The sequence below is a fragment of the Apodemus sylvaticus genome, chromosome 5 (assembly GCF_947179515.1).
Source record: "Apodemus sylvaticus chromosome 5, mApoSyl1.1, whole genome shotgun sequence".
Classification (NCBI taxonomy): domain Eukaryota; kingdom Metazoa; phylum Chordata; class Mammalia; order Rodentia; family Muridae; genus Apodemus; species Apodemus sylvaticus.
Window position 1 is genome coordinate 56336470 of NC_067476.1, and position 13840 is coordinate 56350309.

Below are 13840 nucleotides of genomic sequence, written 5' to 3' on the forward strand. Positions count from 1 at the left end.
GCAGACACACTATACTACTACTGTGGGAATCCAGACTGGAGTCACCTGGCGCTAATAAGGGGTATAGGTTTATCCACTAGGCAACAAGACCAAGGGTCTGGTGATCACTAAGAAGCAGTAGGATTAGAAGTAAAACATCTAGAACACAAATCTGCATTCTCAGGACCAGACGTCTGGAGCAAAAGACTGCTCCAGGAGAGGCTGCAAAGAAAGGAAGTGCTCATCACAGAAAAGTACCATACAGGAGGCAGCCATAGTGACACTTTTACCACAGTGTCCTCTCAACTCAGCAGGAATGGGGCTGATGGCCTTCAGGTCCATGGATCCAAATCCAGCAGTATGGATTCATGATGGAAAGTTGAGGGTCATATTCTCTGTCCCTTCTCCATCCTTCATCCGTCGTTTCTCTGCTGCCAAGCACATTTTTGTGTGCTTCCTGATACAATCAAAGCTTTAGGACCGTCCAAGCTGAACTAATAGGGTGATGCGGTTCAACCAAAGCAGGTAGTTCAGGATGCAGAGGACCCTCCCGGCCACAGGGTGGCGCAGCGGCTCTGGGTGGTTTACAGTCTGTCCTCCGAGGCCACCACGGGACTGGCAGGGACTGGGGAGGCAGCAGAGACCTGCAGTCTTTTTTGGTGCAACTCTTCCCATTTCCTTCGGTTGGCAGCCACCGAATCCAGCATCGGCCTCAGTTTTGAATTGACCTTCACCAAGGCCTAAAACAAACAGGAAACAGGTAGAAAGAGGAACCTGGGTCATGGATGGGAATAGTCTTCCTCCTTCTGTTTAAAAGGGGGATGGGAAGCAGTTCTATGAAAGGAAGTGATGACATTGGTAAACATGAACTGTGGCTGACAACATGAAGGCATCCACACTATTGTGTTGTATTTATGGAGAGATGAACGAGAGACAAGGCAGCCTTGTAGACTCTGAGTCTATAAGCATATCAAACAAAACAAGACACAACGCAGTTCACCTGTATCTACTAACATGCATGCCTTTGCCTGCCCGGAGAGAGCTCTGCCTAACAGTCTATCAGGCTGGGAACTTAAAACAAAACAACAAAACAAAACTTACAATGACTTTGCCCCAGATGCCCAGGTGAATTATCCCACATAAAAAAAGATCAAGTGAGATGGGTGGTGGTGGCACACGCCTTTAATCCCAGCACTTGGGGGGGGGGGCAGAGGCAGGCAGATTTCTGACCAGTTTGAGGCCATCCTGGTCTACAGAGTTCCAGGACAGCCAGGACTACACAGAGAAACCCTGTCTCGACAAAACCAAATAAATAAATAAATAAATAAATAAATAAATAAATAAATAAATAAAATAAAATAAAATAAAAAATCAAGTGAGTCTACACAGAGAAACCCTGTCTCGACAAAACCAAATAAATAAATAAATAAATAAATAAATAAATAAATAAATAAAATAAAATAAAAAATCAAGTGAGTCCCCAAGACAAGAGGAGGAACTCGTTTTCCTCCAAAAGCAAAATGTACACTGGCCATGCTGGCCATACAGATTAGCAAGGCATGATGTGGCTCTAAACAACAAGAATTGGTCGCAGCGCCTCAAGTGTTCCCCTGTGCTGAGTGTGTGGAAGAGGAAAGGTCTTCCTGGGAGTCTGCTGACAGGGCTCTGTTGCTCTCCCAGACCTATCCTCGTGTCTGGTCGGCTTGGCTGCAAGCCCTCTTTCTCAGTGTCCCTAACTTCACACTTTAAAAACCTCAGATTCCTTCTAACTCGAACATCTGTTTGCACTCTAGTAACATGTATGGAAACAGATATGATGTGAAGGGGTCGGGATGCAGAAGAGAGGAATGGGGAGGCCTGGGGAGACAGGGTGAGAGGAGATCTGAGGAGTTCCATTCTGGACAGATGGATCACCAGGCTCATGAGACTGATGCTGCTGGGTCCTTAACTGTCCTTTTCCTAAGCACAGCTCTAAACACCTGCCAGCAAACCTGACAGATCCCCTAAACACATCTGAGTAAATAGTGAGACGAGTGCTGCTTGAGGTAATTCTTCCCATTGATGTCCTCTAATATTTATTCTCAACCTTCCTCCATCCTGCCTGTGTGTGTGTCTGTGTGTGTGTGTGCTTGCATGCATGTGTGTGTGTGTGTGTGTCTTCGATCCAGTGATCTCCGTTGCACTGACCAGAAACATCTCACTTAAAACCAGATGTACCATTTATTTTATATGTGAAAAGAGCAAAGCGACATAACAATAACCCAGGGATCAAAAATTCTCTTTATTTCCATGAGAAAAATGCAGATGCCCAAATCCTGTTCAGTGCTCAGTGTTTGTTTGTTTGTTGTTTATTTATCTTTGACCACAGTGTGAGGCAGCAGCGACTGCCGTGGTTTTATTTAGCGTGGCTTGGCACTGGCTCCTCTCTACTCTGATCAAGCCTTTTAATTAAACTGACTACTGTAATTCCTATGGAAATTAGTGTATATGTTATTTTCCTGCTACAAAAGCATTTCTCTAGAAATTATTTTTTTTTAATCCCAGGAGCACGAATTGGAATTTTTTTTCTGCCGAAATGTAATTAAAAACTCATTTGATCACACTATTTCTGGCTCTGTTTTACTTATTAAATTCCTGTAATCAGTTTTCTTTTATGGAGCTGCTGGGAAATGATCTCAAAAGCAACACATTTTTCTCTTCTTTGGCAGGTTTCTGAGCATTTACTAAATTACATTCCGAGCACCTGCCCATGATTCGAATTACTCCACCAATTTATTCTTTAAAGCATTTAAGTTTGTTTGGCTTAGCCCCAAATAGCTTTTCCCTCTATATCTTTCTTCTTTTCTTTTTTTCTCTTGCTTTCTTTGTGTGGAATAAAACACCAGGGGGGCTTAGGGGAAGAAATACTGATTTCTCAAAATTCCCTCTTTCTCTTTGTTTTCTCCAGAAATAGGATTACCAGAGAAAGAATCATTTTTCTTAGGTCAAGTGTTGGTTCTGGACAAAGGTAGCAAAATTTCCCATCTCAAGGAATTGCCCTTATGTTATACGTTTTGTACATAAATGAAGTTGGCTGCAAGGGCAAGGAGCTAATGTGTCCGTGTCTGTAAAGTGTCTGTCAAGAAAGGAAGTAGAATATCCCCTTCCCAGCCTCCAGCTGTCAGAAACTCATTCAAGGAGACAATGAATGCGAGTCGTGCGCTTTCTATGAGAAATGCAGGATCACAGAAGTAGCTGATGGTGATCTGGGTAAAGAATGGAAGGGTTCTGTGGTCCGAGTCAATGGGGGGAATGAGAAACAAAGCCTTGCTGTGAAGAGAGGCATATGTGAATGAAGAGAGGCATATGTGAAGAGAGGCATATCTGCAGACCCAAGCCCCAAGGTTCATGGCGAGGGCTAGCCAGGCGCTGTGTGCAAGAGACTGCTCCTAGCAGGAGGCTGAAGGCTGGCCACCAGCAGGTGATTCCCGATGGCTCCGTGAAAGTGGGTCTCTCCTCATGGAGAGAGGGAGGGGAACAGTACCCACCCGCTGTTACCGATGAGGGACTCATAAATGGCTGCATCAGCCACAGGGTGCCCAGCTTCTCCATGGCGTTCTTGTGCATGGTCCTTTAGCCACCATTTAATATGCCCCCTCAGGAAGAATGAGCACACTGCCTCCCAAGGCGCTCTAAAAGCCCTCTGGTTTTAGAACAGTGTTTGCTGCTCTGAGCTCAAGTTTATGGCTCTGTGGCTTATTCCCAGGGGTTTGACCAGACTCCTCCAGAGCAATGTGGGACTCATGACTTGTGGGTTGATCCTGTGAAAACCCAATTGGAATCAAAAGTTGGGTACCACTAGTATTCTCTTGTCCCATCCAAAGTTGCCTGGGATACTTTTTGTATGAAGGGACATACCTTACACCTAGCCATCTGGGTGGCTGAGGAAAGTCCCAATCCATTGTTGAGCTCTCTAGTGACTAGCACAATATTTTATTGATATTTGCAATAAGTAACATTCACGTAGCTCAAGGGATACACAAGAGTACAAAATGTACCGTATAAAGTCTTCCTCTACACTGTCCTGACTGTTGATTTTCCACCCCAAAGAGACAACAGGCATGAACAGCTGTCAGTGTGGCCTTCAAGAATCATTTTTTCCTGTATAAATTAAAAGTGAGGTGTTTTTTTTTTTCTTTTTATGGCTACCTTGTGTTCCATAGCTGTCACACCAGTTCTCTGTTGTTAAAGGAAATTAGTGTTGTTTATATTTGGCCATCCTAAGTAACAGTGCCAAGGATATCCTGGATGTAGCTATTCTGTAGATGAAGAATAGCAGAAGGTCAAAGGGTAGAATTAGTATGTCTATGTGAATTTGCATATGTGAATGTATGTGAACTTGCACTTTGATAGATTCTGCTAAATCGATACATATAGACAGTGTCTAAGATGTAGAGCAAGAGGCTTATACTAAGCGTGCTAACGAGAGAGTGAAAATACAGTCTCAAGGCCTTAAAAAGAGAGAGTGAGCCAGGTAGTGGTGGCGCGTGCCTGTAATCCCAGCACTCTGGGAGGCAGAGGCAGGTGGATTTCTGAGTTCGAGGCCAGCCTGGTCTACACAGTGAGTTCCAGGACAGCCAGGGCTACACAGAGAAACCCTGTCTCCAAAATACCAAACCATACCAAAACAAAACAAACAAACAAACAAAAAAACCAGAGAGAGAGAGAGAGAGAGAGGGAGGGAGGTAGAGAGGGAAGGAGGATAAAGCTAAGAAGAACACACACAGCTCTGGCACTTGGTCCTTCCCTCTGGACGATCCAGACGCTGGTGTGTATACAGAGGACTCCATCTCTCCCAAGCATCGCAAACACTGCTTCAGCATGTCTCTGATCCCTCCCCCAAGTCCCTGAAGGAAACTCTCCACCTGAAAAATGGCTCCATTGAGATCTCCTGCAGCCTTCACACGCATCTGGCTTGGGCCCCTCCGTCCATCTCACGGGTTACCACTGTCATCACCACGCGTTATGGGTTACCTAGTGCCAGGCTGTGCTGTTTCAGGCTCGCTGATGGCTAACCTCCTCAAGAACCTCGTGAGGCCTATATGATTATTATCCATGTTGCTGTTAGTTTGTAAAGGAGAAAAACCTAGACTTAAAGGAAGGGCTCGTTCACAGCAACTCAGTGGGTAATGAAAGAGGCTGCCGGGATCCTGCAGCGTCTCCACCTCGGTATTACTGACGCTGTGGGCCAGATAAATGTTTTCTGTGGTGGCTGTATATTTTAGGATACCTTAGAAGCTAGTAACAGTATTCCCCATTGCCCATGTTCTGGTAACCCAAAGTATCTTTACCTTTGAAAAATATATGTATCTTGAGGTGTCTGCAGACTCATCCCAGCTATGAACCACAGTGCTTAACTGAACCTAGCTTTCCCGCCATTTCGTATGGGCCCACATTATCTTTGTTATCAGAGAATGAAAGATACCTTCCTTTGGCCAAATGATGTTTCCCCTTTTCATTTCTGATGACACTTAAGAAAAGGAGACAAGGAGAATTTATATAATGAACACTCACTGCACTAGGCCAGGGCTAGGGGCCTGATGCCATTACTTCCCAGAAACATCATGGTGGTTCTACATCGTGAGTCTCTTTTAGACTGTCTTTATAAGTAAGGAAATTGCAGTTCAGCAAGGTCAAATGTCTTGCCTGTCATCATATACTGAGAGACTGAGCTGGAGATTCGCTGAAGTCTTGCTGGTTTCACTGAAGTCTTACTGTGTGGCAGCTCGCTCCCTGGACAACTAGTCTTCCTGACCATGCTCAGCCTTCTCTCGGAAGCCTCCTGTCATCTTCCTGTGTATGCAGACCCAAAGCACGCCAACAATCGTTCCACTTATAGCTTCCATACTGAAAATGTATTTTATTTTCAGTACTTTGAAGATGTGACCCCACCCCATTTTTTTTTTTTTTGTGGTGTGTCCTAGGTGATGGGCCTTGTGCAGATGAAGTAGACTATCCCCTTCCCAGACATCAGCTGTCAGAAACTCACTGGCGTGGCAATGAATGCAAGCCGTGTGCTTTCTATGAGAAGCCCATGGCCACAGAAGGAGCTGCGGATGCTCTGGGTGAAGAATGGAAGGGTTACGAGGTGGGAATGAGAAACAAGCCTTTCCCATGAGGCAGGTGTCCTGAGCCACTGCGGGATGCACCTGCTGTTGGGTAAGGGGCATTCCTGTTACAGACCAAGGAGAACTGGAAGTACGAGTCTATTTGGGATGCACCGCGGACGCCAACCTGAGTGTTCTCAACTAGGGTTTGCTCGGCCATATACTCTATCTGGCTATACCCCCATGAGATACCCAAGGCAACGGTCCATCTACTCCCAGGATGCAATCTCCATGACTGTAAGCTTTTAAAGATATTTCTTTTTCTTCTTTTTAAAGTGCAGCGATTGAGTCTTCTCATTATTATGCACCAGAATTTTCTGTGTCTTTGAATGCCTGGTAATTCTGGGGGTGGAGATCAGTTACTTTTGTCATGGCAACAAAATATCGGAAAGGAGCAACTTAGGTAAAGAAGGATTGGTTCTGTTGCAGAGCTGAGCTCCTGCTTCCTGACCGTGAATACATTATGACCAGATAGCTGTGTTCTCACTACTACCCTCCCTGTCACAATGGTGGGTGCTTTGCTCGAGTCATGGGAAACTGACAGTTGGCTGTGCCACGCCCTGAGCTCTGCACAGAACAGGAGCAGAGCCTTTCTGCTTTGTTATTTATTTAGCTGTAAATTTCTAATTCCTGTTACAGCAACCTCGGGAGGCCTTTCTGATCTCCTTGTCACAGACCAGTGGCTGGTTAAGGCTTCCTGACCTTAACCTAAGAGTGGCTAAGAGTGAGGCTGCCCGTGTTCTGACCTGCTACCCAATCCAGCCATACAAACAAGCGTAGAACCAACCCCACCTCCGGATGAGCACAGCGCTCTCTCAGTGCCATCATTCCCGAGACCACATTTCCTCCAGCTCGCTGTGCTGCTAACAGCCGAGGTTTGGCCTTGTATCCCCTCAGTCACGATCCACACCTGTGATCATCTGGCGTGGTAAACATCTACCGTTGACCACAGTTACTTCTGGGATCGTGACATCAAGATGTGGGACAAAAGAGTAAGAGCCTGGCTTGCTCCAAGAGACAGAGACAACCCCTCTGCCTGATGGTTGTTGTAAGGGTGCAAGAGAAACCAAATTCACTCCAGACTGGGCTTTGAACCTGAATGTGTTCAAATATATCATCAATGCTTACTAACATCTGAGGAAGCTATCTGATCCAGGTATTCATTTTTATGGATAAATATTATTGTTGTTGGATTATACTTCCAAATTGCTAGAAATATGACTTAGCACTTTCTGCCTTCTCTTACCAGTATTTTTTATTAGATATTTGCTTTATTTACATTTCAAATGGTATCCCCTTTCCTCATTACCCCTCTGAAAACCCCCTATCCTATTCCCCCCTCCTCATGCTTACCCCCTCCCTCGCTTTCCTGACATGGCATTCCCCTACACTGGGTGTTGAACCTTCATAGGACCAATGGCCTCTCCTCTCATTGATGTCTGAAATGGCCATCCTCTGCTACATATGTAGCTGGAGCCATGGGTCCCTCCATGTGTACTCTTTGGTTGGTGGTTTAGGTCCTGGGAGCTCTGAGGGTATTTTATAAAAGATAAACATGAGAGACTCAGAGACAGTTTATGGAACAGAAAGGATTCTGAGGACTTTTTGAAATGCTCCTCCTCTTTCATTGCCCAGGGTTGACACTGGGCAAGGCTGCGTCTCTGCCTCCTTGGTTTTTGATAACATGGACAATTGGAGTTGGTGCTCATTGCAGGCAAGTTTTCTACCACCTTTCTACCACCATGGTTGTCTCCTTTCTGAGTGAGATGGCAGGGGTCCTCTGGGGACTGGCATTTGAAATGGAAAAGCACAGACACTATGCGTGGCTGACATAGCCGTCCAGACCTCCAGCAGAAGGGGCAAGGGACACGTCAGCCGTGGCAGGCCTTCAGAGTCTCTCAGACTCACATGACTGATGAGTCATGGGGCAAGAGTGTCTTTGAGAAACGTAGGAGGTTTCTATTTATGGTGTGTGACTTCAGAATGAAGCAGCCAAGTGTGGTAACATGTCTTCACTTACGAATTAGTGAACTGCTGAGCTTCTAGGTTCTGAAAGGCAAAGGTTATTGATGAGTTAACAGGTAACACCCCAGATTGGGCATGCCTCGTCGCTGTGTGTGATACAGCTGCCCATGAGTCACATCTAAGCTCCTCCTCTCCCACGTGCTGTCATGGCTGGAGACACAGTGACTTGACCAGGCATAGCTGACTCATCCCTGTCCTTCCGGCACCCCTTCTGGTCTGTTCACAGGGCCACTCTCCCAGGAGCCAGGCCTTGTCATCTGGGCAGTGATCCCTCTCTGCAACTCACAGCACTGTCCTCTTCACTCCCATGACACAGTCACCCCGTTCCACAGGATCTCTGTCCTTGTGTCTGTTGTGGATGCTACAGTTCCCCTTCAGGCTATCACACTCCCCCACCTGAATTCTGTGACAGCATCCTTACTCGTCTCCTGCCTTCCGTTTGCTCCAGTCCAATCGGCCCTTACAGGCCCAAGCTTGCTGTTTCTTCCTGAACATATAGTGGTTCCCATGGTGTGCTGAAATACTCAGTAGAACAAGTCCAAAGCTCTCACATGCAGCCTGAGAAATCCTATCAGAGAGAGACTCGAAATCCAAAGAGGGGAGGAAACTCAGAGATAAAACTAACTAGAAACCTAATGTCTGACTTGGGTGATAGCTCAAAAATAGACCGCTGAGATGCCCTAGTAACCGCCCCCAACCCCATGTTCCCTAGAAAACGCGAAGCATCCGTCTTTCCGGGCACTCAAGCATGCTGTTGAGTTTACAGGCTCCACATGCTGTTTGGCAGGGGAGCTGCTGAGAGCTGGTGGGACCCAGGAGAGCAGATGGGTCCGCTCTAGGGTCCAGATGGAGCGAGCAAACAGCCTCCTAAACCCTGCTCTTTCCCTCCCCAGTCCAATGGCTTTTGAAACTCAAGGTTGTGTAAAAATTAATTTGCATTAAATTGCTTAAGATAATGTATTAACTACCATATGAGGCTCCCAGCAGTTTTTAAACAGTACTTGGAAAAACAAATAATCAAACAATAGCATTGAACTCAGAAGCAAGCCCAGACTTCTTGAAAGAAATGTCTCCATGTTAGTGGTAGGTAGCTTTAGAGTGTCTGTTTATGTAATTTTCAGAAGTCTGAAAATAAAGAATAAATATTTACATGTCTACATCTGTCAGGTCCTGTATTCATGCCTCAAAATAATTTTTCCTTAGTTAGTCCTTGATGCAACCAGCAGGAGGTATATCTTTATTCTCCCATTTTATGAACAAAACCGAAAAACAAAACAGAACCAACCAAACAACATCAACAACAACAACAACAACAACAAAAACACTAAAAACAAAAGCCAAAAATCCCTGGCTGAGAAATGTTATATCATTTGCCCGGGGAAGACAGTTTTGGATTTGAACATGGGCTCTTAAATCCAGAGCCCACACTAGTCACCAGTTATTATGTTTGTGATGTCAGTATATAATTTTGTATGGGGCAACTCTGAAAATGAGAGTTAAGAAAAGAAAAATTAATTTCTAGGCAGGTCTTGTTTGTCCACACTAAAAAATATAATTTCCTTATAAATGTCCTTAACAGACACCATTCTTGTAGTGGGTTCAGATTCGTGTGAGGAAAGTCAGCAGAAGGAAACTGGCCACCCTGCAAATCGTGAACAAAGTGCAAAGGTTGTCAAGCTATGGAGATGACATTTGGGAATGGAAACAGGGTGGAAATAAGAAGCCCCTGCAGAGGCCCCGACTCACCCATGACACAGTGGGATTTTAGCAGCTGGGGGTGTGAGCTATTTATACTGTTTGTCCTTCTTTGGCCACAGAGAAGGGGCTGAGAGTCTCTGGCTGTATAACCTTTGCCCTCTCTGGGGGCACCGTCGTTTATTCTGGTGACACTGTGGCATTTCTAGCAGAGTCTGCAAGCTGCCTATCTGGTTGTTATTCAGCCTTCCTTAGACTTATCAATGGCTGGTGAAATGTAAGCAGAATTCATAAGGCAGGACTTAGGCACAGTGCTTAAAAGATCCATGCTAAGCCTGGATGGAGGTGCTTTGTGCGCCCTTTATCCCTATCTCCTAGCTGTGGTGGAATTTCAACTTAATGGCTGGAGCTGCAGTGGCTATCTTGTGATGTTGAGGCAAACTTTAACAAGGCAGCCATGTGCTAAATCAAAAAAGATAAAAGAGGGTCTGGGTCTCTTCCTGCCTGTGCAGGTGCCATAGCATAGCATGCCAGAATGGGCTGGTCTAGGTTGTTTTTATCTGTTACTAGTGGCAGAATATAAATGATGTCATAGTTAGGGCTCTGTTTTCTGTCTGTGGAGGTGGCACGGTGTTCTAATCACCTTGATCCTTGAACAAACTGATCTCCCTCAGAGAGGAAAGGGAGGTAGGGAGGGACGGAGGAATAGTAGCGGGTTATAAATGAACTCTTGGACAGTAACTCTTCCTATTCCTTCAGCCAGGCTCACCTTGGGATACCCCAAGGATTTGTTTAGGAATGTGCCTGAGGCTAGTGGGTTCCCCTTCTTTTTCTTTATGGTGCAGTAACAGCTATAATGACAGAGCTCTGACTTCAGAGGCTGGGCCTCTACTTCCATTCAAAATTAGCTGCTGGACCACTCTTTAGCCAAGCCCAAATTGTGTGCAGAGCTAGCCGCCACAATGGGTGGACTAGGTTCTCTTCTCAGGGGACAGGTGGCTGGTCAGTGTGCAACCCCCACCCTCCAGTAGGAAAGTTCTCAGAAGCTGACTCAACACAGGCACACACCCCAAGAGGTGGAAGAAATGGTTATTCAAGAATCACAACCACTAGAACTCTTTCAGGGCAAGCAGGTAAGAGGACAGTGTGTCTCTGCCCGCCCTCAGTTCCCCTACATGTTGCCCCTCTCTGCTCCCTGGCCGCTCCGGCCTCCAAACCCCATCACTGCTCGAACTCAGCTGAGTTTCTTAGTCTCTTCCATCCCAGGTCTCATTTGGATTTGCAGAGGCCTTCCCCCAAAACTATGAACTGGTGTGTCTGGCTCATGGGTGTCTTACCTTCCTCAGTGTGGAAATGCAGTGCTGACACTCACCCAATAGCCCTTCCCACTTCAAGGTAGAGTAAAGATTAAACAGCATGCCTTTCCCTTTCCCCGAGCCCCAGCCTGTCCAGAAAAGAGAGGGCCAGGTTTTCTTAGGTTCTCCAGTCTCACCCTGTCTTGATTTGTGGACCCAGCAGCTACTGGAGGAGGACGTCAGCTCCCTCTGCTGGCAGAGTTAGTGAGACAGCACAGTTGTAGCTCTGAGGGAAGGGGACTCAAAGGGGTTTGGTCAGGTTGCTATTGGCAACCATTTAACTTGGCGATGATTTCTTTTCTGGCGAGGCCAGAAAAGAAACCCTCCAGCCAGTTGTTTCCCCCTCGTGTGAATTCAACAGTACACCGTGTTTACCACACAGGGTGGATTGCTTTGTCCAACTTGGAAAAATGATTTTTCTGCGTGTGGTATTACTGCCGAGCCTGAGAAGCTGACTGTGTGAGAGGTTTGCAGAGACTAGAACATATTGTCAGGGGTGTGTGTGTGTGTGTGTGTTAGTGATACTGGAGATCTTAAAAATCTAAGTAATGGGAGATAGTTACCAAAGCACAGTAAAGATGATAAAGTCACAGTGGTAATGCTTTGCACATAGGCAGGCAGGCTCATTAGAATCCAGAGCAAGCATGATTCAATTGAGCCTTAAGAGCATCACCAACCTAAGGGTACACCTGAAGATGAGGCTCATCTTATCATGTTTAATATTCCGGAGGCTAATTACAGGACCAGTAATAACTTACAAGGATATTATTTTCTTTCTGAGGATGGAGCAGACTACTGATGCATGTGAAAGTTTACAACGAAGCCCTTTCTTTCCGTTTCTGTCCTGACCCCACAGTTTTGCTCTCTTCTTTATATGCTCCAGGGATTTCTTTGTGGGAAGAGATAGTCACGATGACATTAGCATTCTGAATTAATGAGGCAAGAAACTTAGACTTCCAGGATTAAAGTGTTGCTATTTCCATAATGTCAGGCTGTATGATACAGCTGGGCACAGTGGGCGCTGTGCAGTGTCTAGTCGAGTGAACCACATCTTTGGGCACAGCCTGTTCTGGGAACTGCCCATTGCCTGCTATTCTAGAGAGTAGATGATGAACCACTGAATAATCGGTGGATCTTGGTTTCCAGTCAGGAGCACTGTGTCTTCACTGAGCTAACCTCACAACCATGCAGGGAGTGGGTCTCATCTGGTCTATTTACATAGATCATGCGCCTATCCATGGGGAAATAAGGTTCAGAGACCTTAAGCTGGCATGGTTAAATGTAAGGCAGGGTTGGCAGGTCAGCCCAGTCCTGCTTGGATACAAAGCCTATGGTATCTTCCGATCTGGCATCTTAGCCAGTTTGATGGCCACAAAAGCCTCTTCCCACCTTACTGCAGCCCCAACAACAGACAGGCATTCTTTCTACTGCTGGGGGGGGGGAGGTTGGTTCAGAATCCCTGATGTTGGTGCATGGCTGGCTCAAAAAGGAAGGGCACTTCAACACCATCTCAAAAACTTTAGGTGTAGACAATGAATCTTTTTTATCTACAGCTCAACTCCATCTTGCTTTGGGAGGATAAAACAAGGACTGTGAGGAGTAATTGACAGGCACGCTGAAGGGACAGCTCCTGTGAATGGACAGAGAACAGTGGCTTCAGCTCTAATGAGCCCCTCTAGGACAGTGTCCTGGGTTATCCCGGTGTCTGGGTTTTCAGAGCAGTCTGGTAGCTCATCAGTCATGTTCATTGTGAGGGCAACTCCTGACATGGCAGGAATGGCTGCTGACCCAGAAGCTGCAGGCTTTGATGGATGGGGCTTCATAGAAGAGGTGGTTGGGACATGTAACTAAAGTGTAGCCACATGGTTATAATCCACCCTTTTACACACCAGAATGTTTTCCAATAAAATTAGGCCACCCAGGGCTTTATAGAAATACATAAAATACATGCCCCCCAAATTCAATGTGTAAAGAGGACCATTAACAATTTGAGTTTGGTAAGCTGCAGACATTCATTTTCTTACCTAAAAATGTTTTTCTCATGTGCCTTGAGTCTGAGAGACTCCAGGCATAATGCATAGGGTGTCTGTGTGGCAGTGGATCCTGTAAACACAATTACAAATCAGCCCCTTTAGTCTGAATATGTTTGGAGGACAGCGCTGTGGGGCCTCCTAGAATGGATTCTAGAATATGCTCTTAGCATGTACTCCTTTTAAAAGCACGTGTTCGAAACTTTCCCTAAGTGTCAGAGACTAATTGCTGGTAGAAAGGAGTGGGCACAGTGCAAATGTGAAGATGACCGAGTGCAAATGAGTGCCAGTGTGTGCACGCATGTGAGTGTGCCTGTGTGTGCACACATGTGAGTGTGCATGTGTGTGCACGCATGTGAGTGTGCATGTGTGTGCACGCATGTGAGTGTGCATGTGTGTGCACGCATGTGTGAGTGTGCATGCATGAGTGTGTGTGTGTGTGTGGTACAGGTGCGCACACTTATGTGAGTTTAAAAGAGGTCCTCACTCTCAGCAGTGAGCAGTGCCCATATTTCAGGGTGGGAGGCATCAATCTCTCACAGCCCAAATGCTCCAGATATAGGGAGACCGAGACCCAAAGTATCCAAGGAATGCCTTGTTTTTAAGTAGA

General features: G+C 46.0%; 1 protein-coding gene across 1 annotated transcript in view; it reads right to left on the reverse strand.

Annotated features, from left to right (window-relative positions):
* Window positions 1-563: 563 nt before the first annotated feature.
* Window positions 564-13840, reverse strand: part of Pde11a (phosphodiesterase 11A) — a 373525-nt gene continuing 360248 nt past the window's right edge. The window contains exon 20 of the mRNA XM_052181167.1: window positions 564-719. Coding sequence (XP_052037127.1) covers window positions 564-719 — 156 coding nt within the window. The remainder of the gene's footprint in view (window positions 720-13840) is intronic.